The 19068-nt window shown below is 39.0% G+C and overlaps 1 protein-coding gene across 4 annotated transcripts in view; it reads left to right on the top strand.

The window, feature by feature from the left end:
- Positions 1 to 19068, top strand: part of ubr3 (ubiquitin protein ligase E3 component n-recognin 3) — a 293785-nt gene that overhangs the window by 197313 nt on the left and 77404 nt on the right. For all 4 annotated transcript variants that reach the window (XM_069935677.1, XM_069935678.1, XM_069935680.1 and 1 more), the window contains one exon: positions 7907 to 7992. In XM_069935677.1, the coding sequence (XP_069791778.1) occupies positions 7907 to 7992 (86 nt within the window). The remainder of the gene's footprint in view (positions 1 to 7906; positions 7993 to 19068) is intronic.

Raw genomic sequence — 19068 nt, 5'->3', positions numbered from 1 at the left:
GAGTGGTGGACTAGCCTCGCCAAACGAACCCAGCTCAGCGCGGACATTGGCGACTTTACGAGGCTCTAAAGACTGTGTACGGCCCCTCACCCCAAGTCCAAAGCCCGCTGCGCAGTTCAGACGGCAAAGACCTCCTCAGCGACAAGATCTCCATCCACAACCGATGGTCAGAACACTTCCAATCTCTTTTCAGTGCCAACCGCTCAGTCCAAGAATCCGCCCTGCTCCAGCTCCCTCAACAGCCCTTAAGGCTAGAGCTGGATGAGGTCCTCACCTGGGAAGAAACATATAAGGCAATTGAACAACTGAAAAGTGGCAAAGCAGCAGGTATGGGTGGAATCCCCCCAGAGGTCTGGAAGGCTGGCGGCAAAACTCTGCATGCCAAACTGCATGAGTTTTTCAAGCTCTGCTGGGACCAAGGAAAGCTGCCTCAGGACCTTCGTGATGCCATCATCATCACCCTGTACAAAAACAAAGGCGAGAAATCAGACTGCTCAAACTACAGGGGAATCACGCTGCTCTCCATTGCAAGCAAAATCTTCACTAGGATTCTCCTAAATAGAATAATACCTAGTGTCGCCGAAAATGTTCTCCCAGAATCACAGTTCAGCTTTCGCGCAAACAGAGGAACTACTGACATGGTCTTTGCCCTCAGACAGCTCCAAGAAAAGTGCAGAGAACAAAACAAAGGACTCTATATCACCTTTGTTGACCTCACCAAAGCTTTCAACACCGTGAGTAGAAAAGGGCTTTGGCAAATACGAGAGCGCCTCGGATGCCCCCCGAAGTTCCTCAACATGGTTATCCAACTGCACGAAAACCAACAAGGTCAGGTCAGATACAGCAATGAGCTCTCTGAACCCTTCTCCATTAACAATGGCGTGAAGCAAGGCTGCGTTCTCGCACCAACCCTCTTTTCAATCTTCTTCAGCATGATGCTGAACCAAGCCATGAAAGACCTCAACAATGAAGACGCTGTTTACATCCGGTACCGCACGAATGGCAGTCTCTTCAATCTGAGGTGCCTGCAAGCTCACACCAAGACACAAGAGCAACTTGTCCGTGAACTACTCTTTGCAGACGATGCTGCTTTAGTTGCCCATTCAGAGCCAGCTCTTCAGCGCTTGACGTCCTGTTTTGCGGAAACTGCCAAAATGTTTGGCCTGGAAGTCAGCCTGAAGAAAACGGAGGTCCTCCATCAGCCAGGTCCCCACCATGACTACCAGCCCCCCCACATCTCCATCGGGCACACAAAACTCAAAACGGTCATCCAGTTTATCTATCTCGGCTGCACTATTTCATCGGATGCAAGGATCAACAACGAGATAGACAACAGAGTTGCCAAGGCAAATAGTGCCTTTGGAAGACTACACAAAAGAGTCTGGAAAAACAACCAACTGAAAAACCTCACAAAGATTAGCGTATACAGAGCCATTGTCATACCCACACTCCTGTTCGGTCCTTTACTGGTATCACCTACGGCTCTTAGAACGCTTCCACCAGCGTTGTCTCCGCTCCATCCTCAACATTCATTGGAGCGACTTCATCTCCAACATCGAAGTACTCGAGATGGCAGAGGCCGACAGCATCGAATCCACGCTGCTGAAGATCCAACTGCGCTGGGTAGGTCACGTCTCCAGAATGGAGGACCATCGCCTTCCCAAGATCGTGTTATATGGCGAGCTCTCCACTGGCCACCGAGACAGAGGTGCACCAAAGAAGAGGTACAAGGACTGCCTAAAGAAAGCTCTTGGTGCCTGCCACATTGACCATCGCCAGTGGGCTGAGATATCGCCTCAAACCGTGCATCTTGGCGCCTCACAGTTCGGCGGGCAGCAACCTCCTTTGAAGACCGCACAGCCCACCTCACTGTCAAAAGACAAAGGAGGAAAACCCAACACCCAACCCCAACCAACCAATTTTCCCTTGCAACCACTGCAACCGTGTCTGCCTGTCCCGCATCGCACTTGTCAGCCACAAACGAGCCTGCAGCTGACGTGGACATTACCCCTCCATAAATCTTCGTCCGCAAATCCAAGCCAAAGAAAAGAATAGTTTCTGGAGGAGTCAAATGATATACCAATTGAATTGAAGATGTGCAACTTCAAGATGTAAGATTCCCTTATTGTCTGATTCAGATCAGATTTCCGATTTATTATCAGGATACACACATGACATTGCATACAACCCTGAGATTCTTTTTCTGTAGGTGAGGCAGAATTACCACTTACTGGTAGTGCAAAGAAAACTACACAATGTGCACATGCAAGCGTATAATGTGAACAAACTGCAATACAGAGAGGCAAAAAATAATAAAGTGCAAAAGTAAGAATCCTTAAATGAGTCACTGATTGAGTTTGTTGTGGAAGAGTCTGATGGTGGAGGGGTAGCAGCTGTTCCTGAATCTGGTGGTGCGAGTCTTGTGGCACCTGTATCTCTTTCTTGATGTTAGCAGCGAAAACAGAGTATGTGTTTGGTGGTGAAGATCCTCGATAATTGTTGCTGTTCTCTCACGGGAGTCCCTTCAGTGTTACTGAATGTCCGTGGATTCGCCTTCAGCACTCCCACATCCTCTACAACTACACAGGTTCCTGTTTGATCCATTGGCAACCTGTGCTCCAGATCCAAACCTCTGATACAATTAGGAATCCTTCAGCAAGTCCTTCGCCCTCAGCAGCCTCTTGAATCCCGGTTCCGATACCTAGTTCTTATGAGCCAGTCTCCAGCAGCCCGCAGCCTGTGTGGGTCCTTCAGCTGCTGAATCCTTTGCTGGTCTGCTGATGTGGTCAATATCCTGTAGGGTCTTGTTCTATGCTTATCCTTCTGAACAGGGTGGGGGTGAGTGTCCTCCCCATTTCTGGTGTCCTGTGCTGGATCGCTGCTCCCCCTGAGTCTGCAACCTCTCATGGCCACTGCCCAGAATAGGTGTCGCCATCTTGGGCACAGACACCATAGTTGCAGGATTTTAATTAAAAACACCGTTGACTCCTTTAACAGGCCAATTAAAGCCCGTATAAAGCGGTCAACAATAGGACCCGAAGGTTGGACCCTGCGGAGCAGCACCATGTCTCTGCTTCCCGCTCTCCCCGGTTTGCACCAATGGCAGCATTGCCATTACAGCAGCTCTGCCAACACCGCATGTTTTTTTTGTGAGTTGTTTCTAAGATAATTTGGCATGGAAAGGAGCATCCTAGTTTTCTTTTTTTATTCATGCAGTTTTGCAATTGCATACTTATTTTAACCTTTAAAGGTTTTGCATTTATATGCCAGAGTATAGATACTATTTTGCTTCAGGATTTTATGTTCAGCTGGCCTACATTTGAATAGTAAATAAACACATAGAACATGACATCTTTTCAAACATTTTTGGATACTACATCATAGATGGTTGAGTGATGCAACTCATGGATCTACTGTGTCTGGTCCAATGATATCTATTCAACCTTGAAGTTAAACAAGAAACTCTGCAGATGCTGGGGTCAATTACAAAACACAAAAAGGTGCTGGAGAAACTCAACAGGTTATGCAACATCCACAGGAAGTAATGGATAACCAGTGTTTTAGGCCTGGGTCTTTCATCCTGACCCTGCCCAACATGTTGGATATCCTTTACTTTCCATGGATGCTACGTCACCTGCTGAGTTTCTCTACTACTTTTGTGTATTGCGATATTCAACCCTGACCCATCTTGCTGTTTGCATAATGTTTGTATGTTCTCTTTGGAAGGTCATGCTTCCTTCCATGCCCCAAAGATGTGTTGTGTAGCTTATTTGGCCTCTATAAATTGCATCTTTTGTGTAGAGAGTAGTAGAATCTGAGTGGAGTTGATGCACATGTGGAGAGAATAGATTACAGGGAACTTTTAAAGAAAATTTGAACATTCTGTTATTGTACATTGTGATGTTAACCATTTATGTACAATGCCACTATTCTAGAGCCTCATAAGTTTTTACTTAGGTTTAGACATACAACACAATAACAGACCCTTCTGGGCCAAACCCATGCCCTCCAAATAAACTGTGCACCAATTAACTAGCAATCCTGTACATTTTTGGAGGGGTATAGGAAACCCAAGCAGACACGGGGTGAACGTACAAAATCGTTACAGCGCTGGATTCCATCCCAAGCCTCTGGCATTGTAATAGTGTTGGCAAACCTTCCCACCTATTTCTTCTCCTTTTGTTTTCTGAGGGGCTCCCCCACCAATGTCAGCTCTTCGATGTCTGGTAGCAGACCAAGCTTCAGTGTGTCCATCAGTTGGCCAAATGCGATCACAAAATTTTGAAATACAATAATCAAAAATGGCATCTTTTCTAGAATTTAGATTTGTGTCAGTGTAAAAGCATAGTTTGTACAGAGAGCACCCAGATTTTATTATTTATTTTTCTATATTTCCATACCGGATCTCTGATTATATTCTGAAACTTGTAAGATTGCCCATTCCTCAGATAATGCTCATGTTGACTTTTGACATTTTTAAAATCATGTATTGCTGTATGAAAGTGATAAGATAATGATGTACATGTTGGTACATTATTTTCTGTTGAACTGAGTTTATCATATCTCTTGGTTGCACTTCAAATCAAGGCTCTTTCTGCTCTTCTCATTAGGATTAAAAGCTCGTATTAGATTATTTTCAATAAGGGCAGGGGAATTATTTGTCAGTGGCCTGACATATGTTTATACCAGTATAAGAGTCATTATCAATGATGTCTATGGAGCTTGTTGCGAGCATGTTGTCTTTTCCGAATACTTCATTGGAACAGTCATCACATTTCACAAGTACTTCATTGGTTGAAAAGCCCTTTTGGAGATCCTTTAAAAAATTCAAAAGGTGGTACTTGAATGGAAGCCCATTTACAAGAGGGAGAAGGTTTTGTGTTATCTGGTCAACTTTGAATCTTCACATGCACGAATGTTGTGCCCATATTTGATTTGCAAGGTGAAACCCCCTTGGAAATTTTAATTATCCAATTAACACCACCCTGCTCCTCTGCTCTTGAAGGTATAATCTCTTACTCTACCTGTTGCTGTGTGACACAATTCAATAGGAATTATAGTATCAAGGAACTGAGTTTTCAAACAGCCCTATCAGTTAAGCACTGGCCTATAATTTCCAGTCATTAGTCACTTTCACTTCTTAGAGAGTGGAGTGACATTTGCCATTTTCCAAATCTCTCGAATCTTTCCTGACTCTAGTGATTCTTGAAAGATCGCTACTAATGAGGTCATAATCTCTTCAATACCTTTTTCAGAACCTTGAGGTGTTGCCAACCTTCAATCCCTTCAGCTCCCCAAGCACCATCCGCATAGTAATAACAACTACACTCAATTTTGCCTATTGACTCTCCAATTTCTGGCATTTCGCTGGTGTCTTCTACAGTGAAGACTGACACAAAATACCAATTCAGTTAATCCACCATTTCTTTGTTCCCTATTACCACCTAGTGTCATTATCCAGTTGTCTTTCCTTGCTTTTTTACTCTTTATATATGTAACTTTTGCTACTGTAGCCTCTCTTATTGCCTAGCTTAACATTATATTTAATATTTTGTTCCTGTATTACTTATTCAGTTGCCTTCTGTTAGTTTTTAAAAGCTTCCTAATTCTCAGGCTTCCCACTAATTTATGTAATATTGTATGCCCTCTCTTTGCTTATGTGCTGTCATTAACTCAGTTTGTTAGCTACAGTTGCTTTATCCTCCCTTTTTGAAGGCTGCTTCTTCACAGGGATGAAATGATCCCGTGTCTTCCAAATTACCCTCAGAAACTGTTTCCATTGTTGCTCTACAATAATCCTTGATAGGGTACCCTATCAATCAACTTTGGCTAGATCCATTCTCAAGCCTCTGCTGTTAACCATTACTCAACTGTAATACTGACACATCTGATTTTAGCATCTCACTCTTAAACTGTAGGGTGAATTCTATCCTATGATGCTCACTGCCACCTAAGGGCTCCTTAACTTGCAATTTAATCAAATCTGATTCAAATCCAGTACAGGTATATCCTGTTTTTTGAATACTCACTTTACGAAACTTTGCTTTTATAAAGAAAGGATTTGAATGGGTTTTCGCTTTTACTGAATGGGTCTTCACTTTACTCCATTTTGGCTTACAAAAGGTTTCATAGGAACGCTCTAGTTTCATAAAGAGGGGTATGCCTGTATTGCCTTTTCCCTTGTAGGCTCAAACACAACCTGCTCTAAAACGCCATCTCATGGGCTCTCTACAAATTCCTTCTCTTGGGATCAAGTGCCAACCTGCTTATCCTAGTCTATCTGCAGATTGAAATCTCCCATGACTTGCATAACATTGCCTTTCTTACATACATCATGACATTTGGAAACTTGTATATAACTCCCATCAAGTTCAAGGTCTTTTAATCTTTGCAGTTTCTACATCTTCTGATTCTATGTCGCCTTTTGCTCTCTTTATTTAAGTTTTTACCAACATCCCTTCTGGTGTCTTTTCAATAGGGTGCATGTCTTTGGATGTTTAATTATCCTTGAATAGTTGGAATATCCCAAATTCTCTTTTAAAATATTTCAAATCTTTACACTTACATTTCAAAATTCACCTATAAAGTTATTTTTTTAGGAATAGATGGTTTACAGAGCTACAGTTTTGGCTTTATATGCCGTTAAGACTTCCTTGTTCCTTGGAACAAACCATAAAATCTTGAGGATATTTTTATGACAGGGAGCATTTGTGTGATTTAACTTGATTCAGTTGATGTCAGTTTCATCAGGTAATAAATATACAATGTTCAATTCCATTTGGAACTCTTTGGAAAATAATTTGTGCATGCATGCAGCAAAATGTGTGCCACATGAGATGTGGACTGATTTGTGGCAAGGGATGTTCACGTCCTCTCCAACAAAAAAGGGTCTAACTACCTCTCTTGACATTCAAAACATTTCTGTCATGAAGTCACACTCTGGAAGAATCATTAAAATTAAAATTAGGTCAGACACATTAATACTTCGGCTCTCAGAGGGACAGGGAATCTTGTGAATTCCAAAAGAAAAGATAAGATTAAAGATAAAAGCTAAGAAAAGATTCACCTTCTAACATTGTGAAGCATTTCCATCAAACAAGGCAACTAAGATAAACAATTAAATTATTCCAAAGCCAGCCATGTAATTAACCTTAAATGCAGATGATGAACAAAGTTTCCTACATTTGATTAGCAGTTTGATATTTTTGGTTCTGATAAGTTTTAAAATACACTTCTGCTTGTGTCACTATTAAATGATAACTATTATCTTTTTCGCAAAAATCTAAACTATAACTTTCTTAAAACACCGTGAGGTAGTTTTCATAAGGAGCTTTAACATTTCTGAAAAGAATTAATGTTTTAGAACCTCATTGATCATAATGTAAAGCAGTGTATGCTACATGTGTAGGTAAATTATGTATTTTGAAATTCTTTGTATAACTAAACTGAGTGTAAACATGTAACTTTCCTCTCTGACTTGCCCATTGTTCTAAAACCTTCAGACTCCCTTCAGAGCTTGGATGTTAGTTCAGTGAACAGAGCAAATTGCCTTGGGAGTAGAAAATACTTAAGTCATACAAAATATCTTATCAGCAACAAACAGATGGAAACATATGCAAAATAAAAATCAATGTTAAATTACACTATTTTTGAGCAACGGAGAGGATTTGAGACCTTGGTAGACTCATATTCTGATTAGGGATTGCTTTTTGCAGCTGTTGGTGTAAATCCTTATATTTTTGTCAGAACTTGTAAACCTAAATCCTATTAGCAGAAGTGAATTTTTCTTACTCTCATCCACAATGAATATATATTCTGCATGTTCTAGTTAATTGTATTTTGAGAAATATAATGAAAATTAAGTAATTTCATATAGAAATTATAAACATTTTAATTGATGCAACAGGTTGAATTTGGAGCTGGAATTGGTTCATCGAGGAGGAAATTTGTGTTTAGGAGGAGCAGGTGCCACTACAAAAAGATCCTGTTTAAGTAAGTGCATTCTTTGTGTAATTGTATGTATTTCTGTTAATTGCCAATTATGGCCCCTCCCTGTGTACGCTTGTTCTTTTTCTCTCTCAAGTACTGGCATTTAACCAAACATTATATTGTGAATATTACTTCAGGATATTCTTTGACACAAGCCCCTTTTCCACTGGTATCCTAGTTAATTGGCCATGCAGTGTCCCAGGATAGGAATCTCTTTGTGCTGTTTCCACTGGGCCACCCTTAACTGGGACACTAATTGCTTTTTCACTGAACACAACTCATCCCCGAGGATCAAAGTGTTCTACCTTCATCTGGAAACATGTGACTTTCTGCTGTCCCTTTTCCACTGGTTTTATCAGATCGCTGGCTTCAGCAATATGAGTAGGGATGGAGGCGGTTAATCCCCGGCGTGAAATGACGTCATTTGATGCCAGTGTTTGGATAGTGCTCCTTTTCCACTGGGCCCTGTCCCAGGAAATTCCTAGTTAATTCCTGGGACAGGGTGCCAAAGGAAAGGGGCTATAAACATACAAGCTGACAAAATTTCAGAAACTAACAAATGTTTTCAGAAAAGTTTATAACTGGAATACATGTCATTCACTCATGGCTTATGTCAAAAATGCTTTCCTTTCATTTCATTGACTTTCTGCACTGTTCTTCAAATCATATTCTGCAATCTTGGTCATCTTGAAAGAAAAATAACAATTTCTGGTCTCCAGAGTTGATAGAAATGACAAAGTCTGAATCAGCATTCTTTAAGTGCGTGTTCTGTTTAAGAAAGCTCAATTTGCACACGGGCAATAGAAATAAAATAACTAGATATGTGTTTATACTATTTGGATCACTAAAACTTTAATTATGTTCTCCTTTTTCTGTTCTGTCAGGTGATCTGTTTTTGGCAGAGCTCACTGTAAAATTAATTTGGGATGGATATTTACATTCACGTTTCAGAATTTCTGCTGTCCCTATATAGTGCTAATAATTACATTTTGATCTTTTTTTTAGCAGCTTTTAATAGGACTGTTGAAAGTCATGAGTGTTTTGCAAACTCTCCCGATCATGGGGTCTGAATGCTGATATTGTTAAAAGCAGCCATGATATAAAGATCACTCCGTCAATGATATAAAGATCACTCCGTCAATATAGCAGGTCCAATGTGTCAGCTTGGGGAAAATCGTATGAAACAGATATAGAGGCATTTATGTTCACCCATGAGTTCTAAATCTTCTGATCTAGCCCCTTCACAGTCCATGCTTGTTAAAATTAGAGTTAAATTTTCCCTTGACAGTTGTCTTGGGAAACATGGCAATGGCTGATCTTAGATTGGTTTCTCCCTCCCTCTGCTTATGAAACAAAAATTGTGGAATATCTGCCATTTAAACATTTAAGCAGACGCAAGTCCTGGACCCCCATGTGTTTCATTAAACATGCATGGAGGAACTGAGAATGTTGAAGAAAGGAATAGACTCATATTTTAGATTAATTCTCTGCAAAATCCACAGCCCCTATGACTTTTATGCTTTAGATAATTTTAAAATCTTTTACTGCAGTTTTAAAAAGTTATGGATATCTCTAAATAAAACCCTTATATATTTGACAATTGGCAAATCTGGAGATTGGGTTGGCTGCTTCAAAATTTTGAACATTTCAGGGCCTGGGCATCAGTGGGTTTTATTACAATGACTGAGATGAGTTTTGGGCTAGTAAGATGGGCATCTGTATTTATTAAGTAAGGTTATGACTAATTGCAAGAAATGGACCTATGCCAGCAAGAATTTGGTCATTTCTAACAATTTTATAAATAACTCTGATATTTATCCCATCTAACTATATTATGCCTGCCCTATGTAGAAAGATGGTGCAGTATTTGAATAGGCTCAAGAGAATATTTTATTTTATTTATTTTGTTCTGAAAAATGTCCAGTGTGGCTCAAATTCATCCTGGTTACAACATCTTCAGGATAAATTAAACTAAGGTGCATAAAGCAAACTTGTATCTGGCAACTGAACGCAATTCCAGATTTAAGCATGGCAGTTAGACTGTTCAAATTTCGGATTGTGTTTCAAATTCTGGATCAATTTGGGGAATATATTTGAAATGTCTTTATTTGTACATTGCTACAAATATTAGGGAAATGTTCCTTGTAAATTTTCTAAAATACTGTTAACAATTTAGTAAGTCCAATGTACACACTTGGTGTGGTGATTTTAGGAATAGTTTGGTGGATGCTCTGTAGAAGCTACTCATATCATGAGTACATCTTCCCAGTTGTTTGATGTGTAATGATTTGTACAAGTGAATTTGTGATTATTAGTTATTGTCATAAATTTACATCTAGGAAATCTGTTGTGTTAGACCTTGGATTCACATTGTAAGAAAATATTTAACTTTAAATTGTAGTGATGTCAATGGAAAAAATGTTTTTGCACTGCGTGTATTGGAAAACAATTTGCAGAATAAAGTTTTAAATAAATATTAGTCTTAATCATAGACTTTCTGAAGATTGGATTTGCACAATTGACAGGAAAATTCACTAAATATCTCTTGATATTTTAAATTTGAGGATGTATGGCATAGATGTTCCTACAAAATACTGCCTTTCTCTTTGGATAAAGTAATGATTTGTGCCAATGTAATTTATCTGCAAGCATTTCTTAAATTATGTAACTATATATTTTCTTTCAATGTCACTTGCACTGATGACATTTTCATATTAGTTTTTAATTCAAATTGAACCCTGTTCAGCAGCAGTGACCAGGATTCGAATTTAAATTTTTTAAGTTATGGGAATTATTTGAATAAAGTGAACTTTACATAATTAAAGACTACAATACTGATTTTATTTTTCAAATTACATTTTGCACTGCCTTTTGTCTTTTAAATGGGTTTTCTTAATGCTGGTGTATTAGTTAGGCATTGGAAAAGTGAGCTTCATTCAACTTTAAAATTCATATTTCCGGCACTTGTGATGCCTGTAAATGCCGGATAATGGGGATTTTACTCTACAAGTAGAAAAGGTTATGAAGAAAGCAATATTTATAGAGTATTTATATAGGCAAAGAAAACAGAAATATTTCTGATTATCCTCTCTAATAATTTCTGGATTAATGAATGCATGAGCTGTTAGAAAACATTGTTAAATGAAATTTTATAAAGTGTAAAGGCTAGGCAATATAGATTATGGGTATCTGAGGACTTGTAAAGGACAAAGTGCTGAATTTGTATAGATATGTAGATGGTGGTAGGCCCAAGGTTTTTTTCTGGGCTAAAGGATATATTGCTTTAACTATGTCTATTCAGAAAAGCCAAATCCGACATAAAAATTGACAATGTTGGAATTGTGCTACAGGTTTGGCAGCAAGAAACAGGTCATGGAGCAAAAAGTAGAGTTAAGTTTTCAGGTTGATGATGCTTCATCAGAATTTGGGAAAGCTGGAAACAAAGCAAGATGTAGGGAGACAAGGGGAGAAAGGACCATTTTCATATATTTCTCTTTTTTAATATTTGGAGCAAATTATTTGAATATCTAATACCAGCTCCTGGAATGAATAATACATGCAATATGAATATTTAATTTAAAATATTTCTAAATCTTGCATTATTTTCAGAGCATTGATCAAATATCAAGAGGTTGATTCTAAACAGTTACTAGAAGTCTTGATTAATATACTGCAGACATTAATTCTTTAAAATTGCATTAGTCAGATCTATTATAAAATGCTATTATTGTGATCGCAACAAAGAAATTGATAATTATTGTAAAGACCTGTCGAGATTGCAAATATTCTTCCCCTATCTGTTTTAAACCTGCTTCCAGGCCCTCTGTAAAATAAAAAAAAAACCTAAACTGACCAGTTAGTTCTACACCAGACATAACAATTGCTAACTCAACTATTCATCCCTATAAATTTCTTGAAGTAATACATAGGGAATTGTACAAATTTGTGAAAAAGCTGTCCTACTGATGATTTGAAGAATAACATTTTCAGAGTCCATCTCCGAGTACATCTTGTCCTACCAACAAACTATTCCATCAGAGTTAATACTGGAGAAATAGATAGTTGTGAAAACTTGGCCTGAGTGTTGTTGACATTAACTTTGAACACCATGAGGTTTCATGATTTCAGTGTCAGGGGAAACCCACTGGAATTTATATCAAGTTATCATTTGATGGAATATTACATCGAAGAGTCTTGCTGAAATAAACATTATTGCCCTTCAGTTATGTTGTAGTTGTAACTTGTATAAAGGAAAATAATGTTCCTGGAAGTCATGGACTTATTGAAGCAGCAGGACTTCGCTGTAGGTATTCCAGAGAGCATTGTCTTGCCCAATCACCTTCAGCATCAATAATTTTGTCCTATCATAAAATTATGAAAAAAACACCACAATTTGTCATCTTGTTGGTAGCTCCTTAGGAAATTAAGCAGTCCTGCATGAAGCCGTATTTGACATAGTTTGATAAGTATAAAATAACACACAAGCCACACAGGTGACTGAAATTGCTGTCACCGAGACTTCTGTTTCTGAATTCCTGAGAATCAAAAGTGTATTTGGACCAATCACATAAATATTTTGGCATCAAGGGCAGGTCTGAGCCTGATTATTTTGTGATGAGTGATTCCTTCCTGATCCACAAAAAATCCTTCCATCATCTGCAAAGCAGAAATTAGCAAAATATAATGGATTATTATTCAATTTCCTGGATGAGTGAACCTCTAACAACATTCAACTGGCCTGCTTGATTCACATTGCAACCATTACCCAATGCATTCTTGCCCTCCAGACACTAAATGACAGCTCCCACACCTACAGATTTTTCACTAAATCAACATTATCCTGAAATAATGTTGGAAATTAAATATATTGCTTTCTTCAATTCATTATCGCTGGTTCTAAATTAAACTTCACAACAAATTATTGAAATGTAGCTTGTGATGTTGTAATCTGATGAATTTCGGTAGTTGGAAGTTGCAGGATGAGTGAATTCATCAGTTTCAATTAATTTGGTTAACTTATTAACTGTTAACCATAACTTGGTAGTTGATGCAGAGAGTGGTGAGAGTGTGGAACAAGTTGTCGACTGAAGTGGTGAATGTTCTATGTTTCTATGCATTATGATGGTATATTCGTAGTTGACCATAGTACAAAAAATGTGCTGAGTCAGTAGTGTAGACAGATCTTGAGTGGTCTTGAAGTAGTGTCATTGTTAGGGTAGGATGAGGGAGTTCAAGAACCTGATATTTGTTGCAGTAAAACTGTTCTTGTATCTAGTAATGCTGGACCAGGCTTCAGTATCTTCTGCCTGAAGGAAAAGAGAACATGTTGAAGGGAGACTTTTATGATGTTGGCTGTCTTCTTGAGATGTTGTCTCATGTAGATATTTTCAATGACTATGAGGTTGAGGACCTTCTGCGTTCCTAGGCATGCAAGTTTCCAAACTGGGTCAATGTACAGTACACCTGCAGAAGTTCATTCTTCTTTCTTTGGCTTGGCTTCGCGGACGAAGATTTATGGAGGGGGTAAAAAGTCCACGTCAGCTGCAGGCTCGTTTGTGGCTGACAAGTCCGATGCGGGACAGGCAGACACGGTTGCAGCGGAAAATTGGTTGGTTGGGGTTGGGTGTTGGGTTTTTCCTCCTTTGCCTTTTGTCAGTGAGGTGGGCTCTGCGGTCTTCTTCAAAGGAGGTTGCTGCCCGCCAAACTGTGAGGCGCCAAGATGCACGGTTTGAGGCGTTATCAGCCCACTGGCGGTGGTCAATGTGGCAGGCACCAGGAGATTTCTTTAGGCAGTCCTTGTACCTTTTCTTTGGTGCACCTCTGTCACGGTGGCCAGTGGAGAGCTCGCCATATAACACGATCTTGGGAAGGCGATGGTCCTCCATTCTGGAGACGTGGCCCATCCAGCGCAGCTGGATCTTCAGCAGCGTGGACTCGATGCTGTCGACCTCTGCCATCTCGAGCACCTCGACGCTAGGGATGAAAGCGCTCCAATGGATGTTGAGGATGGAGCGGAGACAACGCTGGTGGAAGCGTTCTAGGAGCCGTAGGTGGTGCCGGTAGAGGACCTATGATTCGGAGCCGAACACCTGCAGAAGTTCATTAGTGTTCAACAATATGCCATATATTTATAAATTTAGACATTCAGCATGGTAACAAGCCATTTCGGTCTACAAGTCTGTGCTGCCCAATTTACACCAAATTAATCTACATCCCCCCGGTATGTTTTGTGTGGTGGGAGGAAACCATATCTCCCAGCGAAAACCCATGCAGACATGGGGAGAATGTACAAACTCCTTACAGGCAGTGCGGGATTCGAACTCTGGTCCTGATCACTGGTGAAGTAAAGGTGTTGCAACCGTGTCACCCAATCCTCAAACTCTTTAGAATGTCGAGATATTGGTTTGCCTTCTTCATGGTTGCCTTGGATATCTGGCCCTTGTAGATGCCCAGGTACTTGAAGCTACTAACCCTTTCCACCGAGCTTCCCTTTCATAATACACAATCACTGCTTTGTTCTTGCATCACACAACCAGATTTTCAAACTCCATCCAATATTCTGACTCATCATTACCTGTTATTCAATCAACAATGGTGGTGACATCAACAAATTTATAGATTTTGTACAGAAGATGTGTGCTCCAGTGCTAACCTTTGTCCATCATTTGGACATACTTATTTTAAGCATGGCCTTTTAAACACCTCATAATTTTCACAATCTTACTATCTCTGCTTCTTTTCCTCTGAGATTTTGGCAGCTTTCTTTTACTTGGTTCATATTCAAGCAATGCCTTCTGTATGGATCACTTCTTTTAAGCCTTAATTAGTCTTACTCATTTTCTTACCATCCGCTTTTACTTGCATACCTATAGATAATTTATTTTTATTTACTTTTGTCTGCTGCTATTCTTGTCTTCTCCATTGTCTTATTTTTCATTTCTTTTCCCCATGTAGCTTACTATAAGCATCCTCTGGATGAAATAAAAGTGCAGAATGCTGGAAACATTGAGTGGGTCAGGCAACATCTGTTCATTTAATTTTTCTCTTTCCCAATCTTGATAAATGGGTGTTGATCTAAAATATTACCTTTGTTTCTCATACATCAGATGCTGCCTGACCTGAGGAGAATTTTCTGCTTTAATTTCAGATATACAGAACCTTCACTTTTTTGGATTTCCATCTTTCCATTGTCCTACATCCAAGATTATATAATTATTTAAAGTGGCAGGACCTGTGTCTGTACAGTGTGATGGGGGTTGTCAATGCCAGATACAGGATGGTGCAGTATAACTTTCTGCACCATTTGTACTTTACACCTCAGAAACTATCCAGATCAAAATCTGAGATTTCAGTAATGTGTTTTAGATGTGGTGTGGCAGTGGGAACTTTTGTCCACTCTACCTGCCTGTGCTCAAAGGTGAGACCTTTCTGGGAAGACCTAGGAGGTATTCTAAAAAAAAAAATTACAAGTGTATTTTCCACAGGACCCAGAGCTGTTCCTCTTGGGGGATATTGGAGAAGTGCAGTTGAGACTGACTAAATTCCAAATTTCGTTTGTGAAGTTTGCTTTGGCAGTGGTCAGGAAGTGTATAACAGTTTTGTGGAAGTCTGACTCCCAGCTAAATACTCATTCCCCTGGAGAAAATCACATATTTCCTCTGGAGGAAACATGACACATTCATTAGAGTATGGCAACCTTATTTGCAGTACATTGGATCTCCAATAGATTGATTTCCCCCCTTTTAAATAGGGATAAGGTTAAATTATCCTAGTATGGCCAGAGGTGTGATTATGGAAATAGGACTTGGTGCAGACGAAGCACATGCCCTTTTCTTTTCAGGTCCTTAGCTTTCTTTTTCTTTTGAGTTTTTTTAGTGTTTTCTTTGAATGGCGTTGCCATTGTGATTTATTTTCATTACAGATCTTGTTAGGGGTCGTGTGCGCCATGATGAGTGGGGTTGAGATAAGTTTTTGGAATATATTTGCTGTGGTGGGTAGGGTAGGGGGGTGGGACAAATGCAGACTTTGGGTATGCATATGTACGTGAATGGCTTTGTTTATTTGATTTTGTAAGTCTGTGAAAACTAAAATAAAATATTCAAAAAAATATTTTGATAAACTTTTGTACTGTGGTAGAGTAGTTGGTAAAAGTAAAGGTTCCATTGTTATCACATAATACTACATTTAGAATGTAACATGCATGAAATTCTTTAACTTTGTCTACTGTAAGGAAGACAGGAAGTTGCCACTTTGACCAGTGACTCTCTCAGAAATTAGGCACCAGCATGGAACGAACCGGTGCTCTAACCACTGAGCTATTCCGACACCAGTTGATATAGTTACAGTAAACTTTTATTCTTTACATGAATAGTAGCAGTGAAGAAAAACAAAGAAAACACCCATGATAAAACTGCTCCAGTTATTGCCTTGTTTGAACCCCATTAGTTAACTCTTGTTGCTATTTCTGTCTGTTCTTTTGATATAAGACAAGCTCCTTGAGAAGCTGGGTTTATGCCTCCTCCTGTCTCACCAGAAACAGTCATTCTAAAAAAAAACTGTTCTGCATTTTTCTGTTGATTTACCACATTTGCACATTTTTACATGTATATTTCTGGATTATACATGTTTACTATCCCAGTTCCTGCAATATCTTCTAGATTGTCCAGTCATCCATCCCTAGCCTAATATTCATCATCTTGTTTTCTGGTACATAAGCCCAAAACTTTCATCTTAGCCAAATCTTACTCTTTTTAAGATGATCTTAAAACTTACATCTTTAATTAAGGTTTAGGTCATCAGACCTAATATTTCATTTTACGACCAAGTGTCAATTTGTTGTTCCCATCATGTAGTTTGCGATGTTACTTTGCTTTGGAGATTTGACATAATAACTAATTTACTGATTGACACCTTTAAGAGCACAGGACAGATTATTGAAGAGTTCAGAATAAAATTGGTACAGAAAGTTTAGAAAAGGATAAGAATGTAAACACAGGCAACAGGGAGAGACAATTATAAGCAGATAATGAACAAGGGACTGAAAGTGGGGGTAAAATGCAGGATTCTATTGACACCATGGTTAAGTGAAATAACACACAAATGCTGGAGAAACTCAGCAGGTCAAACAGTGCCTTTGTGTAGCAAAGGTGAAGATGTATCACCAACGTTTCGGGCTTGAGCAAAGGTGATGAATCTTCACCTTTGCTACATAAAGGCACTATTTGACCTGCTGAGTTTCTCCAGCATTTGTGTGTGTTTTTCAAGGGACTGCAAGTTGAATTTAAATGCATACAGTGTACGAAACAAGGTAGCTGAACTTAAAGTTCAGTTAGAAATTGGCAGGTATGACATTGTGGACATATCCAAGATGGGTCTCAAGGAGGATTACAGCTGGGAGATAAACATCCAAGGATGAAAAGGCAGGAAAATGAACAGAGAAGGGTGGAGAGTGCTCCATTGGTAAAAAGTGAAATCAAATCCTGTCAAGCAGTGGCATGGTTGGCATAGGGGCAATGTAAATGGCGTAGGGGTGTTATAATTGGTATAGTGGTTAGTGCAACACCTTTAGAGTGCCAGTGATTGGGACCGGGATTCAAATTCCGTACTGTCTTTGAGGAGTTTGAACATTCTCCCCGGAGTCTGCGTGAGTTTACTCCGAAAGCTCTGGTTTCCTCTCACCATTTAAAATATACTGATGGTGTAGATGAATGGGGTGTAAATTGGGCAGCATGGATACGTGGGCTGAAATGTCCTGTTACCTTGTGCTGTACTTCTATATTTAAAAAAAAATTAAGGGACATGGAATCAGAAGATGTAGAATCTTTGTGGATAGAGCTGATTTACCACATTTGCTCATTTTTACATGTATATTCTGGATTACACATAATATCCCAGTAAAAAGACTCTGATGGGTGTAGCATGAAGCCCTCCAAGTAGTGGCCAGTATGTCAGGTGTAAGAGTTAAAGAAGACGTGTAAGAAAGGCAATGTGACGGTGTTCACAATCTCTTCAGCTACCTCTTTCAGAACCCTGCGGTGTAGTCCATCAGTCTGTTCAACCTCCCAAGCTCCTTCGCCTTAGTAAAAAGGACTAATACACTCACTTCTGCACCCTGATTCTTATATTTCTGGCACGTAACTGGTGTTTTCAACAGTGAAAAATACAATAAATACTCAATTTTGTATGATACAATATAATTGGCTACATAGATAATACGTGACACCACAAAAGTTAAAAGAATGGAATCCAACAATGTCAGACAGATGTTTCCGTTGTAAACAAGAAATTGGAACAATTTGGACATGTACAAAAGTTAAAACTTTTTGGGAAGATTTAAACTTAATATTAAATAAAATTACAAAAAATAAGATACCAAAAGATCCAGACATATTCCTGTTAAACAACATAAAAGACAAAGAAGTAGGCCTAAAATTAGACAGGGCTCAAAAAAGATTTACTCTGATCGCACTCACATTTGAACAAATTTGGGAACCATACATCGAGTTTATTGAAACTGCCGATTTCAGAGCTCCTCCCCTTAAAGTGATAAGATATAAGTACGACAATACTTAAATATGGAATTTCAGACAACACGATTTCTTTTTCTTCTTTTCCTTTGTGTTCTTTTATTTTTTTTCTTACTTTATGTTATGGGGCGGGAGGAAGGAGGAAAAATGAAAATGCCACTGTGTCTATTTTAATAATGAATATTTGTATATATTGTTATTGACATGGTTCATGGTGAAGTATTAAATAGAAAATTATAAAAAAAGAGTAGGGAATAATTCCAAAATGCAGGAAAAGGGCAAATGTCACTCCAGTCTTTAAAATGAGGCAAAAGACAGGAAATTATAGACTGGTTAGCCTAACTTCCATCATTGAGCCCATCATTAAGGATGAGGTTTTGTGGTACTTGAAAGCATCAGATAAAATAGGCTGTAGTCAGCATTGTTTCCTTCACGGGACATGTTGCCTGAAAAATCTATTTGGAGTTTTTTGAGGAAGCAATGAGCAAGATAGACAGAGGAAAGTCAGTGGAAGGGGTTAAACAGGAAAGCCTGCAGATGCTGGGATTGTAGT

This window comes from Narcine bancroftii, chromosome 4, assembly GCF_036971445.1.
Source record: "Narcine bancroftii isolate sNarBan1 chromosome 4, sNarBan1.hap1, whole genome shotgun sequence".
NCBI lineage: Eukaryota > Metazoa > Chordata > Chondrichthyes > Torpediniformes > Narcinidae > Narcine > Narcine bancroftii.
This window is presented reverse-complemented; position numbering and strand designations above follow the sequence as displayed.